The sequence below is a fragment of the Phyllopteryx taeniolatus genome, chromosome 17 (assembly GCF_024500385.1).
Source record: "Phyllopteryx taeniolatus isolate TA_2022b chromosome 17, UOR_Ptae_1.2, whole genome shotgun sequence".
Taxonomy (NCBI): Eukaryota; Metazoa; Chordata; class Actinopteri; order Syngnathiformes; family Syngnathidae; genus Phyllopteryx; species Phyllopteryx taeniolatus.
The window spans coordinates 15749088-15777043 of record NC_084518.1 but is presented as its reverse complement, the minus strand read 5'-3'; the positions used below and the strand labels follow the sequence as shown (position 1 = coordinate 15777043).

Below are 27956 nucleotides of genomic sequence, written 5' to 3'. Positions count from 1 at the left end.
GAGGGCATTTTCGGCTATTAAGACTTTTTTTCGGGGGGTGGAGGGATGGTCTTACGTTACAAAATTTTTAAAAAAAATTATAAAAAAGAAATATTATGATGACTATCTAAAATAAAAAAAATCATCTTGTAGCATACGAGTGTTTATTGTAGAAAATTCATAGTTAGACTGTGAAACGATAAGGAATAATCTCTCGAACTCTTGCAAGATGTTAAGGAAGCAATTCTCTGCCCCTTAGGGGCATCTGACCACAATTTGATACACCTTGAGACCACCAAGAGGTCGCTGGCGGAACTGCAGCAGGCCAACACAAGTAAGTTAAATAAGTATATTTTAATTAGAAAAATAATATTTCTTTACTTATTGGGGTTTTATCATTGATGTTAAAGCTTTATTATGTACAGTAATATTTTACAGCCGTGTTTGTAAGTGTTCTAGAAATAAAACTTTACTTGAGTTAAGAGCATATTCTGATTTTTTTTCTCCGAAGAAATTCATTAAAAGATTCTACTTTTTTTCTCTAAAAAAACTAAAAAATGTCTGAAAGTTTAACTATCGAAAACTTTTTTCAATAATACTGACAGAAAAATACTTTTTAATATTGTCCGAGTGACATTTCTTTTAAAAAAATGAATATTCTCGTAACATTACGACAGTTTTATCAAATCAAATAAAACTATTTACTCATAATATTCCGATTTTTTTTCTTTCTGACGTTTTTCAGGAAAAAGTAAACTATTCTTGTATTGAAAATTGTTTTTATATATAAAAAATACGACTTTCTAAAAAAAAAATAATAATAAATACATAAATAAACATTATCGTAATATGGCGAATTCTTATTCAGAATATTAATTTCGCGTGAGAATCCAACTTAATTTGAAAAGCCGAGCAAACCCGGAAGTGAGCGAGGGCAGCTTCGTGTGCGGCATCTGCTGTGTCTCCCCGCACTGGTCTCTCGTTTTCTATGTGCTGCCTTTTACGGGTTCATTTCCACATTTAAAGTACAGTTCCTCGTCGCCATGTCTACTTTGTGCTACAACAAGGCCTGCGGGCAGCGGTTCGATCCGGAAAACAACCCGGATGGTGAGTAGCTAATGTGACTAGCGAGGCTAGCAGATCATCTGGAAAATTCTATGAGGCAAAATCAAATGAGCCTTGCTAACTGACACGATTTCAAGCAAGCTCACCCCAAAATGTCACACTCTAAATCACTGTAAAAGTTATTTTAGCTGACGACACAGGTTAATTAAGCTTAGGCTTGGTTATTAACTTTGGAAACCGATGTTAGCATGTGGTTGCCGGACTGTCGTGGTGTGGGTGGTGGTTGGCCTCTGCTTAAAGTTCCAGAAAAGACCATTTCTGGACATTTTTACGTTTATAGTTCGAATTCGTCATTTATGGTCTGCCTCACATACATGTGCACATAAAAGAATTGGGAAAGGGTGAACGCTTCCATAAATGACATTTAAAACGCTATGTTGCTAAAAACCTTAAATATACTTTTAAAATAATTTAATGATATCCAGTGCAAAAAAAATGCCTTTACAGAGATAATAATAAGGCTCAGTTTGTCTTGTCATTTAAGAATAGGTTGATGATTTTGGTTGTAGTTTGAGAGTTGTTGCTAATTTTCAGCCAGTTTAGCCACACGAGGGGTGAAAATCTTATAAATATGTGCGTGAATATTCATCTGACAGTGTCAATCAATTTTCCTCCAGGATCAATAAAGTGTTCTTTGTTAGCATTTCCTTGATCGATAGAATGTTACCTCTGTCAACATTAACTCATTCATTGCTGGCAAGTTTTCAGCAAAGAGTTTCCCCATATTGCCAGTCATTTTAGAGCATTTTGACTGATCTTTCAAGACCCAAAGATTATTGGGGACCGTGACAATATATGAACCGAACCAATCAAAAAAAAAAAAAAAAAGTTCACTCACTTATTTCACCAGCAAATAAAAAAAAAAAAAAAAAACACAAGTCTCTGACTTATGTTTTTAGTAATCAGCAGTAGAACATGGGTTGGTTTCACTCAAAATTGTTTTTTTTTTTTTTTTGTTTTGTTTTGTTTTTTGACCAAGAAGCAAAGAAAAACATTTTTTTGCGAGAAGAAACATGTCAAGCAGAACAGGGATTTGGATGCTAATATTTTAGGCTTTTGTGACGCCTCAAACTATAAAACAACAAAAACAAGACAGAGAAAGTCCTTTTTATGCCAAAACACTAATTTATTTATAAATAGAAAGTTAAGAAATGCGCCGCGAGCGATGCAGACTCACCACATGACCCGAGTTGAAGCTCGGTGGCTTTTGTACGTGACGTTTGCTGTTCACCCCATGAACTGCATCATCTTTTCCCACCATCGCGACACATACATTCTACTACCTACCACGACACATACTCTGTTTATAGCATACATATAAATACTCTATTCGCGTGTCAGGTGCCTAAACTTGTCCAACTTCCAACGTGTTGGCATTTCTCTCCCTCGTAATCTGTGATAAACACAGATTCACCACCTAGGCTTTGTATACTACTCAAGCTGTGCTGATTTTACAATCCAAAGCGATGCAACGCTGCCATCCATAAATGTCAGTGTTTAAAAAAAAAAAAAAAAAAAAGAGCACGCAACCTTTATTCATGTATGTCAATCTGTGTTATGATTGCAATTTTTTTCGAACAAAAATATTCTGGTAATATGCCCCCCCACCCTCGCCAACATGACTTTTTGTTCCAAGACTGAAATTATTATGTAAGATTACCATTTAACGAAAACAACTTTTTTCTTTAAACTGTATTTTTTTTTTTTTGCAAAAAAATCTTAGACTATCATCATAGTATAATTTATTTCTTTTCAGTGTGGCCCAAAAACAAACTCAGTGAGGATGATGTTAAGAAGGGAAATGAGTGTAATACTAAGACTTGGCAGTTAAGAGTGACTGTTTTGCATGCATCTGAATGCAATTCCTTGACGGCTTATTGTTGTAGTTGAAATTCAATCGAGTGTCTGCCTAGTTTTGTGTGATTAAACATTGCGCACGTCGTCCTGCGTCTTCATCTGCAGCAATTCCGGGCAGGACTAGTCTAATTTCCATTTTAATTGCATGTCACTTTTCATCACAGCGCGGTACATTGCAGTGCCATTACCTTAAGGCTTGATGGAGGACTGGGCTGAGAGGAAATTGTTGCTTTCTAAGGTTACCCAGGAAATTTGTTACTCTTTGTCACTTTTAGTTAAAGGTGTGTTTTGTTTTTTGGTTTCTGCAGTCGGCTGCATGTAGCACCAAGTATTGTTACCACAATAAAATCAAAAAGTTTCAAAGGGAAAATCAAAGTGGTATTTCTTTCGAGATAAACAGTCAACATTTTAAAAGAAAAAAGGAATAATAAGACAATAAAGTTGTAATTTCACAAGGGGAAGAGTGGGAAGGATATTGGGACTTGATTTTCATAGTATCATGACTCTGAAAATAAGATTGTAAAATATTACATATTCTGAATTTTTTTCTTAAACATACTTTTTCTCTTTAAAAAAATGGCGCATCTCGTAACAAAAAGACTTCTCATATTAGCACTTCCCTCAAAAAATGCTTTCTTCTTATAAGATTATGACTTTGCAAAAAAAATCTGACTCTTAAAAAAACAACTTTTTCCCAAGAATACGATTTTTACGTTTCAGAAAAATAAGATTTTATTCCCCAAAAATATTTTATTTCTAAATACAATCTTTAAAAAACACAGCGAGTTTAAAAAACCGAGAACCGATTACCGATCCGATCACAAGATGGAGCAAAGTGTCTATTTAAATGATCTGTTCATTTACTGTATATACTTGTGTACTTAATTGCTCAAAAACTTATATTTACAATAAATAATGTATCTTTGTTCATCTATTTATGCCAGTGAGGCATAGTGACAGACAGAACAAATTAATGGTCTTCTATTAGATGGCAGGAAGTACATACAGTAATTAATATCCACTTTTTGTGACATTTTTGTTTGTTGGTGTGCCGTGAGATTTTTTAATTGTAAAATATGTTCCTTGGCTCCATAAAGGTTGGAAATCACTGCTCTAGTCAGATCGTGTATTCTAATCAGTCATGTCAAACCAACATTACAACATGACAGAAATAATGGGTGCTAACTTACTGTAATTGAATTACTTTATTGTAATTGAATTACTTTACCCACACCGAAACTTTAGAGCATGATTCGACAGAACGGCGGCATGCTTACGTAGAACCATTAGCGCTAGCTTGCGAGGCTACATAACGTTTTTGTTGCCTGCTTGCGAGCCGTATCGTATTAAAAGTACGTGAACATACCTCAAGCAAGCCTTAAACGAACGTCCTCTCCTGTCCTGAGCACCGGTGACACCAACACACGTTTTTCCCCATTTTGTCCTTGTAGTACAAAGTTGCCGTGCTCCACTCCTGTTGTCGTCGCCACGGTAATGAGTGTATCCGGTCGCATTTGAGTTGACAAGATAAAGCCCAATGATCGTAAAAAACGGGATGCGGTGCTATCGGAATACAAGATTTTATTGCAGTAGTCTGAGATAGTGCAATCGTGAAAGAGCAAAAGTCTTGTCGTCTGATCCAGGCATTATGTGTTGTCTGTCCCACACCGCCGCCATGTTTTTTGTTTTTGTTTTTAAAGAAAGAAGGAATAATAAGACAATAAATTTGTAATTTCACAAGGGGAAGAGTGGGAAGGATATTGGGACTTGATTTTCATAGTATCATGACTCTGAAAATAAGATTGTAAAATATTACATATTCTGAATTATTTTTGTACAATTCTAACTTTTTAATCTAAAAAAATAAATATTTTTATTTGGGCAAAGTAAGATTATTCTCACACACTGACTTTTTATTTGGAACACTTTATTATTCTTTTTTTCTTTCTTTGTGGCTTCAGGAGGCTGCACGTACCACCCCGGCGTTCCTGTGTTTCATGATGCATTAAAGGTAAAAGCCCTTTCAAAATCTTCCCCGTGTCCCGCCCCCGCCCTAACACGCTTCTCTCCCTCCCACAGGGATGGTCCTGCTGCAAGAGACGAACCACCGACTTCTCCGACTTCCTCGGTATTGCGGTAAGCTTTTGTTCCTGCTCAGGGCATCCGTGCACGCATGCGTGTGTCGCTTTAACGCCGCTCTTTCTCGTGCTCGCAGGGCTGCACGAAAGGTCCCCACAACAAAGAGAAACCCCCCGAGCCGGTGAAGCCTGACATGACCTCATCGGGACAGAAGAAAGACGGCGACGAACAGAAGCCCAAATTTAGCGAGTACATCATCTCGGCGCCGAAGCCCCAGGAGGCCATTTGCAGACCCAGGTTGTCCAACACCTTCGCTTCGAATCAATAGCGTTCACGTCCGAGGCACTCTCTATTGATTCGAGAGGAACTTAAAAAGAATAGAAAAGCGATGCCTTTTTGATTGACACACTCGGCTGCCACTGTGTAGGTATTACTGTGCTTGTAGTTCACAGTAGTACAACCCCAATACCAATGAAGTTGGGATGTTGTGTTAAACATAAATAAAAACAGAATACGATTTGCAAATCATGTTCGATCTATATTTAATTGAATACACTACAAAGACAAGATATGTTCAAACTCTTGAACGTGATTGTTTTTAGCAAATAATCATTAACTTAGAATTTTATGGCTGCAACACGTTCCAAATAAGCTGGGACAGGGTCATGTTTACCACTGTGTTACATTAGGTGGATTCTTTCCCATTCTTGCTTGATTTACAGCTTCAGCTGTTCAACAGTCCGGGGTTCATTACACATTGATGTCGGTTTTTGATGCAGTGCCGCCTGAGGGATCGAAGGCCACAATCATTCAATGTTGGTTTTCGGCCTTGCCGCTTACATGCAGTGATTTCTCCAGACTCTCTGAACCTTTTGATGATATTATGGACCGTAGATGATGAAATCCCTAAATTCCTTGCAATTGTACGTTGAGGAACATTGTCCTTAAACTGTTCGACTATTTTCTCACGCACTTGTTCACAAAGAGGTGCACCTCGCCCCATCTTTGCTTGTGAATGACTGAGCAATTCAGGGAAGCTCCTTTCATACCCAATCATGGCACCCACCTGTTCCCCATTAGCCTGGTCACCTGTGGGATGTTCTAAACAGGTGTTTGATGAGCATTCTTCAACTTTCTCAGTCTTTTTTGCCACCGGTCCCAGCTTTTTTGGAAAGTGTTGCAGCCATAAAATTCTGAAAATTCCACGTGGCTAACAAGGTGTGTTCCCTTGTGCCGCGTCAGCGCCGACGAGCCTGTGGTGAGGTTACAGCACAACGTGTCGTCCTCTCTCAAGCAAGCTCTGGACAAGCTCAAGCTGACAGACAACTCACATGCACTCAAACAAGGTGAGAGCGCAACTCTTTTGTTTTGAGGCGTCACTCAGTTCACCAAGAACAGGAAGTAAACCGCAGCTGGAAAGTTAAAAGACCACCACTGGGAATTTGCCCTCCATTTATGTCATTGTAGCGCAGTCAAAGCTGACGTTGATGGATCATAACTGTCTCTCACAGCACTAACTGTGTGTGTGTGTGTGTGTTTTTTTTTTTTCCATCCCCGCAGAGGACGACAGCGATGAGGTCAAAATCGGAATGTCCTGCAAAAACAGAGGATGCACTAAAGTAATCGGAATTATCTGCATTTTCCTATTAATTGAGTACCAAAGTGTGTTGGGCTATGATACGGGAAGGTGGGGGGGGGGGACTATACAACTGGAATATTAGTTAGGTTTTCTTTTTTTTTTTTTTTTGGTCTTTTAAGAAAAAAAAATATTTTATCCAAAATTTTAAATAAGACTAATATAATGAGAATTGCGTTAGACCCATGATTACAATTTCTTTCCCCCAAAATGTTTTTTTACGAGCGTTTATCTAAAAAGAAATGACTTTTTTTCGCGAAAAACTACAGATGAGTGTTATTTTTTTCTTCTTTTTTTAAGAGCTATGCTGGCCCCTCCAGTGACTCTGACGCGTGCTTCTTCCACTGTGGCTTTCCCGTCTTCCACGAAGGGTCGGTCGGGTTGCACTTTGTACATCTATCTGTCTATTGTGAAAAGAAGTAAGTACATGTTGTTAATTCCGTGTCCAGGATGAAGTACTGGAGCTGCTGCAAGAAGAAAACCTCTGACTTCAACTCCTTCCTCTCCCAGGTGGGCTGTACCAAGGGCCAGCACCTGTGGAGGAAAAAGGACGAGGTAGGTAGTTAGAAACAGTGCTTTGGCGTCACCGTGTGGTGTGTTGTGAAATCACCCCCCAAAATACAGTGGTACCTTCATTTAGGATTTTAATTCGTTACGTGACCATGCTTGTAACTCAGATCACGCAACTCAAATCAACTTTCCACATTTAAATGAATGGAAATGCCATTCATCTGTTCCAGCCCCCCAGAAGACTCAACATTTTACGTAACGTTTTGTGTTGTTTTTAAGAAAAATAGCACTGGGCTGTATTGTTAAGTATTAAATCATTTAGTAATAACATACAAAAATGGAATGTGAATAAACTTGTTTTCACTTCACTTTCAATGCACTTGATCTTCACCTTTTTTGCCACGCGCCATCTTTTCTCTGACCGAGGTCCGCAGTTTTATCATTTTGTAAAAAAAATGAAAATGCAAGCACTAAAGTTTTTGTAAACTGGTAGTGGCTGGATGTTCTGAAGTTCGCTTCAGCTTTCTAGTGACGGGATGATTATATTCCAAGTCCAAATTTTGCTTGACTCAGGGCAAGAAGGTAGTGCCCTGTCGATTCGACTGGCACCAGACGGGCTCGCAGGTCATCATCTCCATCTACGCCAAGAACGCTTTGCCCGAGTTGAGCTTCGTGGACGCCAACAGCACCACGCTGCACATCCATGTGGTCTTCGAGGGCGATAAGGAGTTTGAGCAGAAGATCAGCCTGTGGGGAGTAAGTCCACAAATGGAGGAAAAGGTCGCTACGAACCTCACCGTTGACGCCTTTATCGCCGTCTTTCCAGGTGATCGACGTCAGCCATAGCGCCGTCAACATGATGGCGGCCAAGATCGAGGTGGCCATGAGGAAGTCGGGGGCTATGTCGTGGGCTCGCCTGGATCTTCCGCCGCCTGTGGCTCCAACCACGCGGGACCACGAGAATAAAGGAGAGGAGAAGAGCGATAGTGACGAGGAGGAGAACGAATGATACGAAGGGAGACACCTTGGAACTTCTGCAGGAATATTCCACTATTTCTGAACTTGTATAGCCACAAAATGCCAGGTGTGACTTCATAATGCTGGATGACCACATTTCCACTTGACTTTTAGCCCACTTTGTTTTTTACCTCTCATTCCAGTTCAGATTTCAGTGCCGATTAAGCAGCAGTCAATCATGGTTCAAAATGTTCAAGAACTGAAAATTAGGTTTTGCACTTGAATTAATACGTTGGATTCCTGTGAGTTTTTTGTTTGAATTTTTTGTTGCTGTTATGTAATTGTCTCTCTTGTCCTCTGGGTGGAAGTAAAGACAAGAAAATGTAGGTATTTACAATGACGTACTGCAATGTTCTTGTGAGGATGCTGAAATATTAAAATAACTTTTTGAAAAATGATCCCCCCCCAAAAAAAATTACCTGCATAATGTGTTGAAGGAACTGAATAAGTTATTTTCTGCATCTGAAATCAGGATTGTTTGTTTTTACTCGTGTGATTGTGTTTCTGTCCTCCTCGTGGCAGTGAAGACAAGAAAATGCAGTTTTTAACAACAGCCAAAGGAAACCTCGAGGATTCTGAAGTACAGGTACTGCACCATTAACGAGTCAGTGTGCGCGCGAACAATATTGTTTATATCGGGGTAGGGGACATTTGAGGAAAGAAAGGAAAGTCTTTATTGTAACATTGACACGTCGTCACATGGTCGCTGTGTACACGCGGGGTTTGTTTTCGTCCTCCCTCCCGATAAGAGGCTGCTGTTCCGGGGCGGCGAGGAGCGACGAGAAACCTCTCTGGCGCGGAGGCCACGCCGGGATTCGCCGCTTGAAGTTGACGGCGGCCGCGGCCACGCCCAGCGCCAGCCCGGCGCCGCAGAGGCTGGCGAGCAGCAGCAGCGGCCACACGGCGTCGACGCCCTCCAGGTAAGGACGCAAGGACTCGGACAGACGCTGGTCTGGATAGGCGAGGAGGAAACGGAATGACAATTTAGTTCTCAATTGGTGTTTTGTTCACGTCAAACACAACTGAAGAGTCTTCAACAACAACAAAGATTTTGAGAAAATAAAATGTTTTGCTAACATCAAAGACAGCTTTTAAAAGAAGCTTGTGTGCATGGATTCCTAAACAAGACCCAATTTCGTCTTCTCAACTGGCGTTTTCCTTCACATCGGTGGCGCTTTGTGGTGTGAGCAATATGTGTGGCCGCACAGGTCGGCGGCATTCAAGTAAGGAGGTTTAATAATTCAAAGGAGCAAACATGGAAGACAATTTCGTTTCCCAGGAAAATGAACATATAGGTTTTCAATAAATGTTAAAAGGCAATGTGGTCATTAACAAACCTCGCTTAGTACATTTTTCATAAACGTCAAAAGGCGATTGAGAGTAGTCAACGAAACTAGCGTGTGTTTAAAGACAATTTGGATGGAGTTCTCAATCTGTTTCTGTGAATACCAAAGACAATTTATTGTCGTCAAAACAAATTTGCAGGTAAACAATGAGAATTTGACCTTCCGGAGAGTTTTTTTTTTTTTTTTTTAAACAAATGATTTTATATAACCATTTATCCAGGTAAGGCAACCGTGAACAGATTCTCATGTTAATGCTGAACTGACTTACGGGTTTTCGTAAAAAGTCTTTCTCGGTCTCAATAAGCGTTTTCGTAAACATCAGACAATTTAGTCCTCGAGGAAACTAACGTATGCGCTTTCGTATACATCAAAGACCATTTTAGTTCTCAATAGGTGCTTAGTTAATATCAAAGACAATTTTTAGTCTTTGACAGTAATCATACAGAAGATTTTGTAGAATTGTTTTTTTCACAAACAAAAAGTTAATTTCTCAAATGGTGCTTTTGTAAACATCAAGGATTAGTCTTCAAACAAACACATGCTAAACAATTTCTAGTGTTTAATTAACTGTTCAGTCCAGTCTTTTTTTTTTTTTTTAGGGGGGGGGGGGGGATTTTTTTGTTTTGTAAGCCAAGACATTTCAAGTCTTCAAAGAATGTAACGTGCATGTATTTGTAAACATCAAAGACAATATAGACTGTTGGACATGAGGAAAGGCAACAACTTACTGGCGCCCAGCAGACGTGAGTACTCGTATCCCAGCTCTTTGCTGGTTAGGAAGTATTCTCTGTTGGTGTGCAGGGGCAGGAAGGGAACCATGTGGTACTCGCCGTTGTGTCCAATGGGAGCGTTGGAAGTTGGGTACTGGGACGGGTCAGGTCTGTGCCTCCTGAGCCACTCTTCATAGAGACTGACATGGGAAAATGTGTGTTAGTGTGCAGTGCATCCAGAAAGTATCGACAGTGCTTCACTTTTTCCACATTTTGTTAAATTACAGCCAGCCGCTAACCTGAGCTCACAACAGCCAACTCTAAACTCTCATTCTCTAATTCCCACGTCCCTCAGGCCAGGCCGCACCTTTTAAAGCCGCACACACGCAAAGTCACAGCTAGTGTGGAACATGAGGATGGCGACCCCAAGTGGACAACAATAATACCTGCACCTCACATGCAGATTTGGACACTTTACAATGCAAAACCTTTTTTTTTTTATATATATATCTGATTACTCGATGAGATAATCAATAGAATAATCGATTCTAAAAATATTCGCAAGTTGCAGCCCTTAATAAGATAACATGATAAAACTTTAATTCCCATAATTTCATTAAAGATGGCTGCACGGTGGACGACTGGCTAGCGCGTCAGCCTCACAGTTCTGAGGACCAGGGTTCAATCCCCGGCCCCGCCTGTGTGGAGTTTGCATGTTCTCCCCGTGCCTGCGTGGGTTTTCTCGGCCCACTCCGGTTTCCTCCCACATCCCAAAAGCATGCATGTATTGGAGACTCTAAATTGCCCGTAGGTGTGACTCTGAGTGCGAATGGTTGTTTGTTTCGATGTGCCCTGCGATTGGCTGGCAACCAGTTCAGGGTGTTCCCGCCTCCTGCCCGATGATAGCTGGGATAGGCTCCAGCACGCCCGCGTGAGGAGAAGCGGCTCAGAAAATGGATGGTTGGATGGATTAATTAAAGATGTGTGATTGCATTTAGGAGTGTGTGTGTGTCTCACCTGTCCACAAAGGAGTGGTGGAGAAGGAAAATCGGGTCATTGGCCGAGCCTTGCACTGACGACATGGATCCATTCATGAAGACATGCAGAGCAGCATGCATGCCCATACGGGGGCTGCCCCCCAAGCCTGTCTGGGGATCCCCAAATCCTGGAAAGTGACAAACATGATCTATTAGAACATTGTTTACACAAAATTATTTTTTTTTTTTTCGTGCGCTTTTCCAACCTTCCATGGTGTTCCGGAAGCTCATGTTGGCGGTGCGGTCCATGGTGCCTGTGTCGTAGTTGGCCAAGCTGAGGGTGAAGGCCACCTCGGTGGAGGTGGGCAGACGCTCCACCCGGTTGCGGTCGTGGTTGCCGGGGTTACGGCGAAGAGGGCCCTCCGCCAGGGCGTTGCACAGGACGCCGCGAGCGTTGTAGTCTTGCACTTGGGAGCAGAGGGACTGAGGACGGAGGCAGACAATGTCAATACATCCATTTTAAATCGGCTAAAACAAAAATTAAAGACTTTGTAAACATCAAACAATTTAAAGTGTTCAACGAACCTAACATACAAGTAGGAGTCGACATGAAAGATAATTTAGAATAGTCTTAAGGTACAGCTAATTGAACGTGCTTTCATTAGCAAAAACAATTCAGCGCTTTTGTTTCTGCTCCGGCGGCACGGTGATCGACTGGTTAGAGCGTCAGCCTCAAAGTTCTGAGGACCCGCGTTCAATCCCCGGCCCTGCCTGTGTGGAGTTTGCATGTGTGGGTTTTCTCCGGGCACTCCGGTGCATGCATGAATTGGAGACTCTAAATTGCCTGTAGGTGTGACTGAGAGTGCGAATGGTTGGTTGTTCGTATGTGCCCTGCGACTGGCTGGCAACCAGTTCAGGGTGTACCCCGCCTCCTGCCCGATGATAGCTGGGATAGGCTCCAGCATGCCCGTGACCCTAATGAGGAGAAATGGATGGCTCAGAAAATGGATGGATGGATGGATGTTTTTGCTCCCATTTTTCATGAGCTTTCAAAGATCTACGTTTTTACAATTTTGACTTCAACAATTCTTGTGTACATGTTTTTAGATGCACTTAAAGCACATTTAATGTTTTGATAACAAAGAAAATTTAAAGTCTTCAACAAACCTCACGTAAAGTTCACTTTATAAACAGACTTTTTTTTTCATCAACGAAACTGGCATGTGTTGAAAGTAATTTTTTTTTAAAATAACAGTAATTAAAAGAAAAGCAAGCTCCTTGCTGGAGGTAATTAAAAAAATAAAATGTTAACCCTCCAAGAGGAGAAGACAGAGCCGGGACTAAGCAGACTGGGGTCCCGGGGGTTCCGGCCCCCCATGAGCTGGTCAGTGCAGACGTCGCATTCCTGGGCATCCCTCCAGTCCCAGTAGGGGATGGCGAAGCTGTCGTCCCCGGTTACCTTCCTGATCTCACGCTCCCAGTGCAACAGGTAGACGCGGTGCCACGGCAGGAACCCGGGTGCCCAGTGGGCAAAGTCCACGTCGGCCCACACGTTTCCCGGCCCGCCGAGCAGCGCGTCACGGGACACGTAGTAGTGCATCCACACAAAGATGTCGTACACAGACACATTGGCAAAAGTGGGGTTGGAGCCGTTCTCCATCTCCAGGTAGGTTCCCGTGGCAACCACATAGTCACTGCTTGGCGTCTGCTTGGCCAGGTTCAGGTAGGACACCAGTTGGATCCTCTCGGCTTGGGTCAGGTGGAAAACGTTCCTCCTGAGGGACTCCCTCCTTTCTTGGCAGGTCTCCCCGAAGTAGCCGAACTTGCAGTCGGCACAGTTGAACCCCATGAAGTTCCCTGTGCACTGGCAGGTTCTGTTGTAGAACACCAAGGGCCACCTCTCCCGGTCGTCCAGCCCTCTGAAGGGGTACTGTGTCCCGTCAGGGGTGTCGGGTACCACCACATCCCAGCAGAAGCCCCGACCGGAGCTGGCCCCGCACGGCGAGCCGTCCCCTTCCCAAGGAGGGCAGCACTCCTTGGCCAGGAGGGCCTCTCTGGTGGCACACGGGCGCGGGAACTGCTGAAAGGCCGGCGCCCAAAAGAGCGTGAAACCCACGGCAACGACACGCCACATCACACCAGGCGTGAAAATAATTCCTGGAATAACCTCCACACTTTCAGGCCTTAAAAGCCCTTCCTGCATAGACCCCTCCTTCCTCGCTGAGCACGGTCACATGCCGCTTAACCTCAAGATGAGGCTTTCACTGATGCCATTAGGGAGCTCACAACCGCTCAGATGGAAATGATTTGCAATGAAGTTGAACATTTTGAAAATAATCAATGCAGCAAAAAAGACAAAAGCTGCTCTAACTTCAAAAGGAGCACCTTAAAAAACAGGACTGAGCGCCTTAAAAAACATATTAAATCAAAATTGAAACAATGACTTATAGACCCACCCAAACACAGAAACTAAAGCAAAATCATCGCAAAAAGTCCTCATTTTGGAAGAATAAAAATCCTACTTCTACGAACACAAAGTTGCGATGTTACAAAAAAATGTCTAAATTTTGCAAGTTGCAGAGTAATATTAGTTATTCTTTGCAGAGGATAAAGAAGATATGCCTGTAAGTATTTTGATATCAATCTGTCTTCATGTAATATTCCACCAATTGTGTTCCAATATCCGTTACTTAAAAGGGTTAGATAACACCGTGACACCAAGGCGATTCGTTAGCCCGTTTATGGCATTTTGCATTGTTTGTTAGCCAATGTTATGTGATTGTTTTACATACACAAAGTGTAATTATCTGTGTTTAGTTTGACAGTAAACTTCAACTGGTGGTGGCAATAAACAGCTTAAAGGCTTTTTTTTTTTTTTAAAGATTTCTTCTTGTTGTGAAATGAGTTCACTGCCACCATACAGCGCTTGTATCTCAAATCTTTGCACGCAAGGCAAAGCAAAAAATGTATATCGTATCTCAAAGCACCACTAAAAATATCATTTATAATGAATGCCTGTGGTTTCGTCCGTGTCCCGCTTAAATACATTTTGGGATAGTGTCTTTGAAGATGCATTAACATGTTCGACATGTTGCATGTGACTTTGAGAAATGTTTTAATGCACTTACGGCAAATATTCAACTACACAATTACCGTTTCTGCTCTAAAGAGGCATATTGCCTCTCTAGCCATATTGCCCCCATACTGCTGTCATGTGAGCCTGGAGGGTCCGCAATTTCTGTCTGCTCGTTGTAATTGCCATGTTACTTCCGCTCCCCCACTCGATCAGCTCTCCTCATGTATAGTTGAACAAAACGACCATTTGCGGTAGCCAGAGTTTTGCAGATGATGAGAAAATGTGTTCACATGACACGCAGTTGGAGTATGCTTGCTGAAGAAATATATCCTCATTCCAGGCTTATGGTTTTTTTATTTTTATTTTTATTTTTTAAACTAACTTCAATGAGAGGCACACACTGGGGGATTTGGAAGAGGCATGTTGTGGTTCTGCCATTTCAAACGCGACACAGGTTCGCATCTTAAGAGTATTGTGATTGGCTCTTTCGATACTGTATCGTTACAGCCCTAATTAGAACATAATATCACAGGGGGAAAGTTGTAATTTTGCATTCATAAAACTACATTTCTACATGAACATAGGTTTTATATCACAAAAAAAAGTTGCAAGAAAAAGTCGGGTTTTTATGATCATTCTAACATTACAGGGAGAGAGAGTCTTTCCTTGAGCAAAGGGATGAGAAAACATTGTTTTTCTCAGATACAATTAATATTTTTAGGATTATAACGTAACATCATGAGGAAAAAGATTTTTTATAAGAATTAAGTTTTATATTAAATTCGATATCCTAATAATATATAATAAAAGGGAAAATAAGAATTGTGAAAGAATAAAGCTAATCTTATGAATTGAATGCTATCTAAAATTCTGATTTCCAAGAAACAAAAAGTAATTCAAGAAAAATGAAAAAACAGCTTTTTTTTTTACAATTATAAAGTGTGTATGATATCAATATAGAAAGTTAATTTATCGCCTTATTACCTCAGGGTAGGGTTTTCACTGAAGCCAATAGAGAGTTTACAACCACTCAGACAGAAATGATGAGCAACAAAGCCACTCATTGTTATAATAATCATCCATTCATCCATCCATTTTCAACACCGCTTATCCTGCTTAGGGTCACGGGACGCTGGAGCCTCTCCCAGCTGACTTCGGGCAAAAGGCGGACTCCACCCTGAACTGGTCGCCAGTCATTCGCAGGGCACATATGGACACGGACAACCATTCACACTCACACCGTCACTGAGCGGGAACTGAACCCACGCTGCCTGCACCAAAGTCAGGCGAGTGTACCACTACACCATCAGTGACTGTTATGATAATCAATACAGCAAAAAAAATGAAACTTGGTCCATTTCCAAGTAACTCAAAATCTCGAAACAAAACTTGTTTGCGTCACAATTTTAAATTCTCATTTTTGCCAGAAAACGTTGTAATAATATATGGAAAAAAGCCTAAACTCGGCAAGAGCAAAAGTCACATTTATACAAGAATTAACTCATGTCACGGAGAAAACATTGTCATTTTGGAAGATTGAAGCTGTACTATCACTAGAAAAAACAAGTTTTCTTTTCATTTGATGAGAATTTATGAGGTTTCTCCCAGAATTAAGTTGTGAGCTCCTGTACGCTAGATGCCAATGTGAAGGGAGCACTTCTTCCCTTCCTTCTCTGGGGAATCTACATGTACTTCATTCCTATACACTTTGATACCACCGATGGGCTGCTGGCAAAACAGCAAGTGACTCAGTCGAAAGACACAGCGGAGGTGCTGTAGGCCTGTAACTGACTGTATTTGTTTTTAAAGTATATATATATATATATATATTTTTTTTTAAATGATGTTTGCTGTAGTATTGTTGTTGTTTTTTTTAAATGCTCTGTAAATACAGTTGAATTGAGTTGAGTAAACAACTGTAACCCATGACCACACCAGGAATTTAAGAAGAAGTCACAGTAGAAGCCATTGAACTGGAAGCTTTTGTGGTAAAACAAACAAAAAAACAGTGATGCCACACAGACAAAATGTTCTTAAGGGCATAATGAACAAAGGAGTTCACATTGTATCCTAACTTAGGAGTTATTAATCCAGGCAATACCGTGAGAGCGAATTGTGTGTCCATTGTGTCTGTTCACAGAAACTTATCTGAGAATCTTAACATTTCTAAAAGAAAGGGGCAAGGGTGAGCCAGCTGCTTTCGTTGGCCTAAATAATTTGGATGATTTTTTTTTAGGTATTTTCATTTGGTCTCATGACAAATGGGAAGGCAAAAACGATAAGCTTTTTATTGAATAACTATACAATAGATGGGACAGAATGACCTCAAGCAAGGGAAGATGGCAGATGGGACAATGGTATTTTACATTTGACATTTAATGCCAATGTTGTCTTTTTGGACACAGTCATTGGAGATGGGACACCCGTTATTACAAAATGATAATTGCTGTCAATCTGACCTCTAATATAAGCACTGCAATCAAGCCAAAACACTATCGAATAACCAGTGTAGGGTCCAAGCCCTACAGCTGATAGGGCAAAAATCTGTAAATGACGCCCGCCCAAAAGGTTGAAGATTGCAGCAAAGCACTCGACGAAGCTCCTCGGCTCATGTCCACATAGTTCTTTGGCAACTAGATGCCACAACGTGGAAGTAAAGCACTAAATTAAGCTCCTCTACTCACTTAAACTTAGTTCATTTATACTAAGATACCACAAGATGACGCCAAAGCAATACTTTTTTATTAAACAGGGCTTTGGGGTAGTTTTTCAGCGAATAAAGGAGGTGAATATGAAGCGAACGATGAGAGCCGGTTCATGTTTGGGAACCGCTTTCATCGTTCACTTAAGAGAGAGCCCAGCCCGCACGTGATTGGTCAAATGTCATCGCTCTCTTGTCTCTCTGACTGCGCGGAGCAGAGGTGAGGAAGTGTGGGATGCACTCAGCAGCACACAGACGAGGAAGGAAGACGAGTGAGAAACAGCAAGTGGTCATAAGAGAAAGCACAAACGTGTTGGTAAGGAAATGAGCGATAGCAGGAAAAGGAGTAAAATCTGGACACATTTCAACATTATTGACAATACAAAGGCAGTGTAAAGTCTGGAGGGGGGGAAAAAAATCTCACTCATCGGGCTGGCTGCACAGTCCCTTCTGAGAGTCCCTTTGTCGTCTCCTATTTTGCTAAATCATTTCCGACAGAAGAAAGCAGATCAGCTCCTCAAAAGTTGAGACGCTCGCTTTCTCGGCGGCAGTCTTGACTATGGATAAGTTATCTGAATGCAGATGTTTACATATTTCGGGAGCCGAAAGAGCTTTTTAGTGAGCCGATCCGAAAGAAGCGGTTCTCTTAAAAAGAGCCGGAATTCCTATCACAACATTATAATGTTCCATACAACAAGTTGTGCCTTCAGCTACATTTTATTGTGCGTTGGCACCATTGACTTCAGTTAAACAAAATGATGAACCAAATCACTCATACGATTTTCTTTAATGTTTCATTAGCATATTCCTATATGAATAATACTATAAGCTAACTTTGTGATTGGGTGTAAATATTTTGCATTTGTTACTGATTTGCTTTGAAATGTGTGCGGCACCCACCCTTCACCGTGCTCAAGAGCGAACCCTTCCTTCCTCAGTGATGCTGTGCTCATGGAGCCGTCCGTGAGTGGGAGGGGACGGGGGCGGTGAATTCAGAGACAGACCGAGAGTCTGCTGCGACGGGTATTTGCTGGTGCTGCAGGTGCTGGTAGTAGAGATGTTCTTACTAAACATGGTCCAACAAAACGGGATGAAATATCAGCGTTAAGAATGTAGAAGATTTCTCTGTGATGAAGATCCTCACATCCCCGTGGACTTCTTCCTGGATGCTGGAGGACAGCAGGTAGGCTGAAAGGAAGTTTTGAGTGTGGCTAATTCCTGAATTCAGAGCAGCTCTTTTCTGTGTAATATGTTTTTATCTATAAATCGACCCCCTAGAGCATATAGCGTGCTATTTCAGAAGGCTCAACGTGTTTCTGTGCTTCACTTGTGATTTGCATTTAGATGTAGTCGACCCCTAGCACCTGCACTATTAAAATAACAAAAGACCAAATTGTTGAATATTCAGCTACTTTCCACAAAATCATAAACAAGCTTGTCTAAAAACACACACACACACACACACAAAAGTTGGACGTCTGCCAGCAGGCTTCTAACATGCAGTATGTATCCTCATTGTTCATCTCAAGTAATTCGTCGATAAATCCAGATAGGCTTTTAGATGACAAGAAATATAAATAAATATGTCGAAAAGCTGATTAGAAATACAATACACACTAGAATGTGATTATAAATACAATACACACTAGAATGGAAATGAATGCATTCTTTCATTTGGAAGGGGGACAACTCCTATTTTGCATTGTGTATGAAGGTAAAAAAATAAAAATCAGGACCTTTATAAATCAAATTACGAAATAAATAGATAAATAGATCTGGTTGCACCACTGGGCCCCAATGCAAGCAGACTGTAACAACTAAACGTGGCAAATAAATTCCTCGATGTGCACCTTTTATCTTCATATGCGCCAAACTGCATGGAAGTCGCCAGCTAATTATTATTATTTGTTTTGTAATATCATGCCAAAGTAAGTCATATTTTGCACAATTTTTTGTTGTTTTTTAAATGAAAATAAATAAATAAAATGAAGTCGTATTTAATGAGAATAAAGTCTTCACGTGATGAGATAATATCATTCCATTAAAAAACAAGTATTACTTTCAGAAGACTAAAGTTGTAATATTATGAGGGAAAAAATGGTCATTTTACAAGAATTAAGTAATTTTATGACAGTAATTTAGTTGCAATATCACAGGAAAATATTTTTGCTCGGAAAAAAAGTCAGAATGTACAAGAATGAAGGATGTCTACAGGAACGTAAACAAAAGTCTATCATTTAGTCTTATCTTTACAGGAATAAAGATGTAATAGGACAAGAAGAAAATCTTGGAAAATGAAGGCATAATATGTGTATAAAATATATTGCGATAAAATACAGGTTTGTCGCAATTAAGAATATACTTGTAAAATGCCATGGAAATTGCTAGTCAGTTAATTTTGGGGGGAGAGAACAAAGGAGAGGAAAACAAAACCTCCTTGGGGGGAGGCAATAAAAAGGGAGCATTGTGTGCGTTTGCCACCCACAAGCCCCCTTTGGCCACACTCCAGCTTCATTTTGTTTGCCTTCAGCACCATGGACAGCAGTGTGTTGCTGCATTTGTGCAACGTTTATATTAAACTGTTATACAAATGTAAAAATTCTGCTCTCTTTCTCCTCAGGAACTCTAACCGATACCAGCGAGCGGCGCTCATGTGGACCTCAGCTCTGAGAAGATGGCGGGAGGCATGAGGAGGAACGCCGGGATGGTGTGGAGATTGGGGGTTTACGCACGGCTGCTGGCGACGAGCGTGCTACTGGGAGCCGAGTTGAACCGACTGGGTCGGAGGGATCAGATCGGGGTCGGCGCCCAGAACAACGAGAGACGGGTGCTAGCTCGCATCCCGGGCGACATCATCATCGGAGCCCTGTTCTCCATCCATCACCAGCCGCCCGCAGACAAGGTGGGTGCTGTTGATTGTCTGCATTAAGTATGACGTGACGTTTGCACGGTGACCTTTCTCAGGTGCACGAAAGGAAGTGCGGGGCGGTGCGCGAGCAGTATGGGATCCAGAGGGTGGAGGCCATGATGCACACGCTGGATCGGATCAATGCTGACCCCAACATCCTACCCAATATCACTCTGGGCTGTGAGATCAGGTAAAAGGAAAATAAAAGTACATTCAACACCAACAATATTTCAAATAAATAATCAATCCACACTATTACAGTTTTTAAAAAAAATCTCCATCTACGCCAATGATATATACATATACAGTATATTTCAAAATCACTATTACGCACTAATGAAATCTCCATCTCCACCAGTGTTATTTCTTTAAAAAAACAATCTCCATACACTCCAATGATACCCTAAAAATCTGGACACCAATGATATTTGAGAAGTTATCCTTCCACACCAATATTAAAAATGCAACATCCACACAACAACATTTTTAAAAAGTCGCTGTCCATATACCAAATCATTTTTTTTAAAAAGCCCCCTTTCATACCAATTACATTTAAAAAAATCCTATTCCACACTAAGGATGTTTAAGAAAAGAAAATCTATCCACATAAACAATAATCAAAAGAAAATCCTCATCCACACCAATGAAATAAAAATAAAATCTATCCACACCAAAGATCCATCCATCCATCCATCCATCCATTATCTGAGCCGCTTATCCTCACAAGGGTCGCGGGAGCGCTGGAGCCTATCCCAGCTATCATCGGGCAGGAGGCGGGGTACACCCTGAACTGGTTGCCAGCCAATCGCAGGGCACATATAAACAAACAACCATTCGCACTCACATTCACACCTACGGGTAATTTAGAGTCTTCAATCAACCTACAATACAGTAGAAATGGACTGAACAGCTTTGGTGGAAAGGAGTATAATGGCAAATAGTTACTCCAGCAGGCATCTTTCTAACTTTATTTATTCTATCCATCCATCCATTATCTGAGCCGCTTATCCCCAAGGGTCACGGGAGCGCTGGAGCCTATCCCCGCACTCACATTCACACCTACGGGCAATTTAGAGTCTTCAATCAAACTACCATGCATGGTTTCGGGATGTGGGAGGAAACCGGAGTGCCCGGAGAAAACACACGCAGGCACAGGGAGAACATGCAAACTACACACAGGTGGGGCTGGGGATTGAACCCCGGTCCTCAAAACTGTGAGGCAGACGCTCTAACCAGTCATCCACGTGCCACCTCACACCAAAGATATTATTTAAAAATATATATATCTACACCAGCGATATTTAAAAAGCCTTATCCATACCAATGATATAATTTTTTAAAGGAATCTCCTCCCACACAAATAATACATATTTTTTAAATCAATTATTATATTATTATTATTTTTAAATGAACACAACAACAACAAAATTCAGGCTAAGTCAATGTTAGCCAATCAGAAATCTAAAGGAAGTCATTTCCGGAAAAGGCACAACAACAACAAACAGTATAAAGTAGTCCACTTAAAGATCCAATTTGGCTTTTTACTTGAATCGTCACTAGAAAGAAACTGTCTTTTCTATTGATACAAAGAGTGAATGGGAGTGGTGCTAGGACAGACCCCTGAGGCACACCTCTGTATGCCCACACAGGGACTCGTGCTGGCACTCAGCAGTGGCCCTGGAGCAGAGCATCGAGTTCATCCGGGACACGTTGGTGTCCACCGAGGAGGAGGAGAGCCATGCCAGGTGCACCGCACCTGATGGCGTTGCGCCGTTGCCGCAGAGCAAGAAGCCCATCGTGGGCCTCATCGGCCCAGGGTCCAGCTCAGTGGCCATCCAAGTGCAGAACCTGCTGCAGCTCTTCAACATCCCGCAGATCGCCTACTCAGCCACCAGCATGACTCTCAGTGACAAAGTTAGGGAAACATCCATCCATCCATTTACTGAGCCGCTTCTCCTCTCTAGGGTCGCGGGCGTGCTGGAGCCTATCCCAATTGTCATCGGGCAGGAGGCCAGCCAATCGCAGGGCACATACAAACAAACAACTATTCACACTCACAGTCACACCTACGGGAGAAAACCCACGCAGGCACGGGGAGATCATGCAAACTCCAGACAGGCAGGGACGGGGATTGAACCCGGGTCCTCAGAACTGTGAGGCTGACGCTCTAACCTGTCGGCCAAGTTAGGGAAAGATTTTGGCTTAAATGATTAAGTCACCTTTTGCTAAACACGGTAGTCTAGCATTACCATTTTGTTTAACAAGCTAACAATTAAATGCATTTTTTACAAGGATACATACTGTACTGTATGTTGCAACCAAGAGCGTGCATGGCTTGCCTTTTTAGCTTTGCAAGTGAGGTGGATTTTTTTCCCCTGTGGTTCTGAGTCGATGGTCCCCCGGGAGAACTCCGGCTTCCGTTGGGCAGGAATGAATGAAGACTTCGAGACACTTGGCTTTTGGGCTAATTCGATTTATTGAACAAGCCTTAGTGTCATAGCAGCTGCTTACAAAGCCAGGACAACGAAAAAGTCCCCGAAACACCCGGATGCCAGTTTATAAAGGTTTAATTATCAGGGCGTGGAATTAGCCCCGCCCCTGGGCTTACCCGGAAGGTCGTCGCTCCATTTTTTTTTCAAGAAATACCCTTTAAAAGAGCAAAGATGTGTCAAAAACCTGAACAAAATTATTTTCTGTACATTTATCTGCGCTGCGATTGGCCAGTCTGCTTTACGAGGAGGGGGGGGGGGTCGTGTTGTAGCTAAAGGTGAACGACAACCCCAATTCTAATGTAGTTGGGACGTGTTAAACATAAATAAAAACAGAATACAATGATTTGCAAATCATGTTCAACCTATATTTAATTGAATACACTACAAAGACGAGATATTTAATGTTCAAACTGATAAACTTGATTGTTTTTAGCAAATAATCATTAACTTAGAATCTTATGGCTGCAACACGTTCCAAAAAAGCTGGGACAGGGTCATGTTTAACAACATTCAATAAACGTTTGGGAACTGAGGACACTAATTGTTGAAGCTTTGTAGGTGGAATTCTTTCTCATTCTGGATTGATGTACAGCTTCAGCTGTTCAACAGTCCGGGGTGTCCGTTGGGGTATTTTACGCTTCATAATGCGGCACACATTTTCAATGGGAGACAGGTCTGGACTTCTGGCAGACCAGTCTAGTACCCGCACTCTTTTACTACGAAGCCACGTTGTTGTAACACGTGCAGAATGTGGTTTGGCATTGTCTTGCTGAAATAAGCAGAGGCGTCCATGAAAAAGACGTTGCTTGGATGGCAGCATATGTTTCCCCAAAACCGGTATGTACCTTTCAGCATTAATGGTGCCTTCACAAATGTGTAAGTTACCCATGCCATTGGCACTAACACAGCCCCATACCATCACAGATGCTGGCTTACGCCGAACTGTATTTACTAACATTGGTTTTCTGAAGTGTTCCTGAGCCCATGTGGTGATATCCTTGACACATTGATGTTAGTTTTTGATGCAGTGCCGCCTGAGGGATCGAAGGTCACGGGCATTCAATGTTGGTTTTCGGCCTTGCCGCTTACATGCAGTGATTTCTCCAGATTCTCTGAACCTTTTGATGATATTATGGACCGTAGATGATGAAATCCCCAAATTCCTTGCAATTGTACATTGAGGAACATTGTCCTTAAACTGTTCGACTATTTTCTCACGCACTTGTTCCCAAAGAGGTGAACCTCGCCCCATCTTTGCTTGTGAATGACTGAGCAATTCAGGGAAGCTCCTTTTGTACCCAATCATGGCACCCACCTGTTCCCAATTAGCCTGTTCACCTGTGGGATGTTCCAAACAGGTGTTTGATGAGCATTCCTCAACTTTCTCCGTCTTTTTTGCCACATTTTTTGGAATGTGTTGCAGCCATAAAATTATTTGCTATTTGCTATATTTGATTATTTTCTATAAACAATAAAGTTGATCAGTTTGAACATTAAATATCTTGTCTTTGTAGTGTATTCAATTAAATATAGGTTGAACATGATTTGCAACTAGGCGGCATGGTAGACAACTGGTTAGAGCGTCTGCCTCACAGTTCTGAGAAGCGGGGTTCAATCCCCGGCCCCGCCTGTGTGGAGTTTGCATGTTCTCCCCGTGCCTGCGTGGGTTTTCTCCGGGCACTCCGGTTTCCTCCCAAAAACATGCATGGTAGGTTAATTGACAACTCTAAATTGCCCGTAGGTGTGAATGTGAGTGCGGATGGTTGTTTGTTTGTATGTGCCCTGCGATTGGCTGGCAACCAGTTCAGGGTGTACCCCGCCTCCTGCCCGATGATAGCTGGGATAGGCTCCAGCACGCCCGCGACCCTAGTGAGGAGAAGAAAATGAATGGATGGATGATTTGCAAATCATTGTATTCTGTTTTTATTTATGTTTAACACATCGTCCCAACTTCATCGCAATTGGGGTTGTATTACTGCACTAATTGAAGACCAAATGCACGTCCATCTTAATGACTGTCCTTGCTCCAGAGCCTGTTTAAGTACTTCATGAGGGTGGTGCCGTCGGACATGCAGCAGGCCAGAGCCATGGTGGACATTGTCAAGAGGTACAACTGGAGCTACGTTTCTGCCATACACACAGAGGGTAAGACCGTGGCTCGGTAGCGCCCCCTATTGTCTTTGCAGGGAGAATTCAAAAGATTAAGATTAATTAGGGTTTTAATGCCTGAGTTAGGGTTTCAAATGAGGGTTTAAAGCCTGGGTTTCAATTTGGTGTTTCAAGTTAGGGTTAGGGTTTCAAAGAATTGTTTCAAACCTCTGTTGGAGTTTCAAATGAAGGTTACGGTATCAAATTAAGGTTTGATGTTTGGGTTAAGGTTTCAAGCTTCCTGAGGCATTTTTGAACCTTTTCAACTGTCAACTTCCTGTACTTCAAACTTTTCCTCCCACAGGAAACTACGGCGAGAGCGGCATGGAGGCCTTCAAGGACATGGCGGCCAAGGAGGGCATCTGCATCGCGCACTCGGACAAGATCTACAGCAACGCCGGCGAGCGCGCCTTCGATCGGCTGCTGCACAAGCTGCGGGCCCACCTGCCCAAAGCCCGCGTGGTGGCCTGCTTCTGCGAGGGCATGACGGTGCGTGGCATCCTCGCCGCCATGCGCCGCCAGCGCCTGGTAGGCGACTTCCTGCTGGTGGGGAGGTGAGACTGGGACGAGAGCTCGTTCTCATCATTTACATCCCATCATCCATCCTTCATCGTCGCCATGGAAACCAAAGGTACATCTTTTTCCATTCTTTGTGCTCGCTCCGTTGCCCTTTTTCTAAATGTGTTCAAGAGTTGGATGGAAGGAAAGCATGCACAGGAGTGGAAGGGAAGGATCATGATGATGATGATGGGGGGGGTTGCAGCTGCCGTTGGGCGGAGGAATAAGCGGCAAGCGAGGGGGTTGACGGAGCCGCACGACTGGCCGCGTCTCCCAAGAAGGTGTTTTATTTTAAGGTTGCCCGGTGTTCTATAAATGCTTCTTCTCATTAGGAGACGCACATGTGGGCTGCAGTGGGAGGAGAAGAAACATGTAAAGTAACCTTGAACTACATATCGCAAAACACGACACTCGCCGTATGGTAACGCACACACCGAGTGTTGAATTGGATTTTTTTTTAAAGTTTAAATTTCCATCCCTTTATTCACATTATTTCAAATTTAAACATAAATTGATTATGATTCAGTTGCTGGTTTGGTCGCTAACATGTCAGAAAATAGGCAAAAATGTTAATCATTGCTTTCCAAAGTTCACACAAAAAAATACATATATATATTTTGATTAAACACTAAGCTAATCAGTCTGCTTTCATGGAGGACCACAGAAATCAGAGAATATTTACTGTTGAGAGCCTGAAATTCCAAGGATCCGGGCGATTTGATGTTAAACAAGGTCACTAAACGATCCGATTAATCGATTTTTTGCTGCGCCTCTAGTTTCAAGTTTGGGTTAGGGCGTTAACTTATGGTTTGAAGAATGCGTTTCAAGAAAGGGTTCAGGTTTCAAGCTAAGGTTAAGGTTTCAAATAAGGGTTTCAAATCAGGGTTATGGTTTCAAATTAGGGTTTCGAGCCGGAGTTGTGCTTTCAAGGTAAGGTTTCAAATAAGGTTTTCAAGCCTGGGTTCAGCTATCACGATTAGGGTTTAAATTAGGGTGAGGATTTCGAATAAAGGTTTCACATCTGGGTTAGGCTTTCAGACTAGGGTTAGGGTTTTAAATTAGTGTTTCAAGCCAAGATTAGGGTTGAAATCCCAGGTTAAGGTTTCAAATTTGGGTTTCAAGTTGTTAAATACGTTTTCTGAGTATTATTAGCATGTTTGATAGAGCGCTTGTATCTTGCTATTGTGTTGGAGTTGTCCCTAATGAAACGTCCAGCGCGAGCCGACTGAAAAGCACATGAGCTGACACGTTAAGGGAGGACCATCCTGGGACTGCAGCCAAATAAGATCACGTCTATTCTCATAGGTCCCGCCGGACGCCGCTTGATTACATCTCCACACGTGCACACTTGTTCAAAGAAATTTGAAAAAAAAAAAAAAAGTTGACGACGGTGTCCTGGAGTTACACAAGCCCGACGTGGGCGTCCATTTTGTAACACGTCCTCAGAGAGGCTACACGCTCGTGCTAGAAAGCACGCGGGGATCTGACTCTGATAGCTTGAATCACTTCTGAACCAGAACCCACGCACACGAGCGCTCGGGGCAGCAGCAACCACGCCACCGCCTGTTCCTACACCACCTACACGAATGCACACGCACGCACACACACACACACACACGCACACACACACACACACACACACATCCGCACACATACTCAGCTCAACACTGAACTTTGAAGCGAATCTTTTTCCGAGTAGCCACTTTTACTACAGAAGAACAAACATCATCTCATGCTGTTGAAATGAACCGAAATAGGAAACCGCTTGTTTCAATTGAGGAGCACACTCGATAGGAATTGTCCACATCCTGCATGCAAACCTTAATTTAAAACCCTACCCTTGGCTTGATATACTATACTGATTGTTAATACCTGGCTTCAAATTTCAATTTGAATCCATAACCCTGGCTTGAAACTCTCATTTTAAAACTCCAACCCAGTATTGAAACCCTTACATTAGCTTGAAACCACAACCCAGCCTTCAAACCCTAACCTTGGCTTGAAACCCTTATTTTCACAATACACCTTTGTTGGATTTATCGCACCCAACTTTCTAAAATCGTCCATAATACTAATGCAAGCTAAGCAAATAAATGATAACTTCTAAAATATATTTAACAACCTTCCTTAATAAGGTTAAGAAGGTTTTTCTTATTTATTTGCTTTGGTTATCTTTATTTTACACTTGTATGACAGTTAAAAAGATTCAAAAGTGTGTCCAAACTAAATAAGTAAACTTCAGTAAGTGTAGTTCAATGAATAATAATTTTTTAAAAAGTGACTAAATGTTTCTAATTGCGTTCCTTTTCGTGCTTAGCGACGGCTGGGCGGACCGCTACGACGTGACGGACGGGCTGGAGCGCGAGGCGGCGGGCGGCATCACCATCAAGCTCAAGTCGGCCTACGTGACGTGGTTCGACGACTACTACCTGAAGCTCAAGCCCGACGCCAACCCGAGGAACCCCTGGTTCCCCGAATTCTGGCAGCACCGCTTCCAGTGCAAGCTGAGGGGAGTCCCGCAGGAGAGCACCGCCTACAACCGCACGTGCAGCTGTGAGACGTCTTCTTCCCGCCCGTGCCAGCAGGTGACAGTACGGTAAGAGCGTTTGTTCTGTGCAGGGAGGGAGTCCCTGCGCCACCAGTACGCCCAGGACACCAAGATGGGCTTCGTCATTAACGCCCTCTACTCCATGGCGTACGGGCTGCACGCCATGCAGCAGGACCTCTGCCCGGGCTATAAGGTAGATCCTTGGAGGGACTGCAACCAGATCAGAACGTTTACGTGACAATAGAGAGAACGTCACGAGAGCTGAACCTCTGACGACGAACACAATCGG

At 42.3% G+C, this 27956-nt stretch overlaps 4 protein-coding genes across 4 annotated transcripts in view; 2 read left to right on the top strand and 2 right to left on the bottom strand.

Annotated features, from left to right (window-relative positions):
• Nucleotides 1-4454, bottom strand: part of LOC133467395 (protocadherin Fat 3) — an 87733-nt gene extending 83279 nt beyond the window's left edge. The window contains exon 1 of the mRNA XM_061752224.1: nucleotides 4328-4454. The gene's annotated coding sequence lies outside the window, so the exon portion shown is untranslated. The remainder of the gene's footprint in view (nucleotides 1-4327) is intronic.
• chordc1b (cysteine and histidine-rich domain (CHORD) containing 1b) lies at nucleotides 891-8601 on the top strand. The gene is made up of 10 exons (XM_061752259.1): nucleotides 891-1086; nucleotides 4923-4972; nucleotides 5041-5097; nucleotides 5177-5337; nucleotides 6283-6386; nucleotides 6601-6659; nucleotides 6977-7047; nucleotides 7126-7231; nucleotides 7760-7942; nucleotides 8013-8601. Exons 1-10 carry the CDS (start codon nucleotides 1023-1025, stop codon nucleotides 8193-8195), a joined length of 1038 nt encoding a protein of 345 aa, XP_061608243.1. The 5' UTR covers nucleotides 891-1022; the 3' UTR covers nucleotides 8196-8601.
• A 26-nt stretch (nucleotides 8602-8627) lies between these two features.
• On the bottom strand, nucleotides 8628-13382 carry LOC133467407 (tyrosinase-like). Its single transcript, XM_061752254.1, has 5 exons — nucleotides 12549-13382; nucleotides 11503-11719; nucleotides 11277-11424; nucleotides 10278-10459; nucleotides 8628-9155 (listed from the first exon to the last, which is right to left on the bottom strand). The coding sequence occupies exons 1-5, from the start codon at nucleotides 13368-13370 to the stop codon at nucleotides 8899-8901; spliced, it is 1626 nt and encodes a 541-aa protein (XP_061608238.1). The 5' UTR covers nucleotides 13371-13382; the 3' UTR covers nucleotides 8628-8898.
• A 4590-nt stretch (nucleotides 13383-17972) lies between these two features.
• Nucleotides 17973-27956, top strand: part of grm5a (glutamate receptor, metabotropic 5a) — a 19847-nt gene continuing 9863 nt past the window's right edge. Inside the window, exons 1-8 of the mRNA XM_061752235.1 lie at nucleotides 17973-18196; nucleotides 19634-19915; nucleotides 19978-20111; nucleotides 21571-21835; nucleotides 24444-24558; nucleotides 24866-25115; nucleotides 27437-27672; nucleotides 27739-27860. Of these exons, the coding sequence (XP_061608219.1) occupies nucleotides 19688-19915; nucleotides 19978-20111; nucleotides 21571-21835; nucleotides 24444-24558; nucleotides 24866-25115; nucleotides 27437-27672; nucleotides 27739-27860 (1350 nt within the window). The 5' untranslated portion in view covers nucleotides 17973-18196; nucleotides 19634-19687. The remainder of the gene's footprint in view (nucleotides 18197-19633; nucleotides 19916-19977; nucleotides 20112-21570; nucleotides 21836-24443; nucleotides 24559-24865; nucleotides 25116-27436; nucleotides 27673-27738; nucleotides 27861-27956) is intronic.

Excerpts from the sequence above, each read along its gene's own strand:
- chordc1b (XM_061752259.1), top strand. The coding sequence starts at position 1,023 with ATGTCTACTTTGTGCTACAACAAGGCCTGCGGGCAGCGGTTCGATCCG. Across the intron at positions 6,660-6,976 it reads AAAACAGAGGATGCACTAAA|AGCTATGCTGGCCCCTCCAG; the intron begins GTAATCGGAATT and ends TCTTTTTTTAAG. Across the intron at positions 7,943-8,012 it reads AGAAGATCAGCCTGTGGGGA|GTGATCGACGTCAGCCATAG; the intron begins GTAAGTCCACAA and ends CCGTCTTTCCAG.
- LOC133467407 (XM_061752254.1), bottom strand. The coding sequence starts at position 13,370 with ATGTGGCGTGTCGTTGCCGTGGGTTTCACGCTCTTTTGGGCGCCGGCC. Across the intron at positions 10,460-11,276 it reads CACCACTCCTTTGTGGACAG|TCTCTATGAAGAGTGGCTCA; the intron begins GTGAGACACACA and ends TTCCCATGTCAG. Across the intron at positions 9,156-10,277 it reads CTCACGTCTGCTGGGCGCCA|ACCAGCGTCTGTCCGAGTCC; the intron begins GTAAGTTGTTGC and ends TCGCCTATCCAG.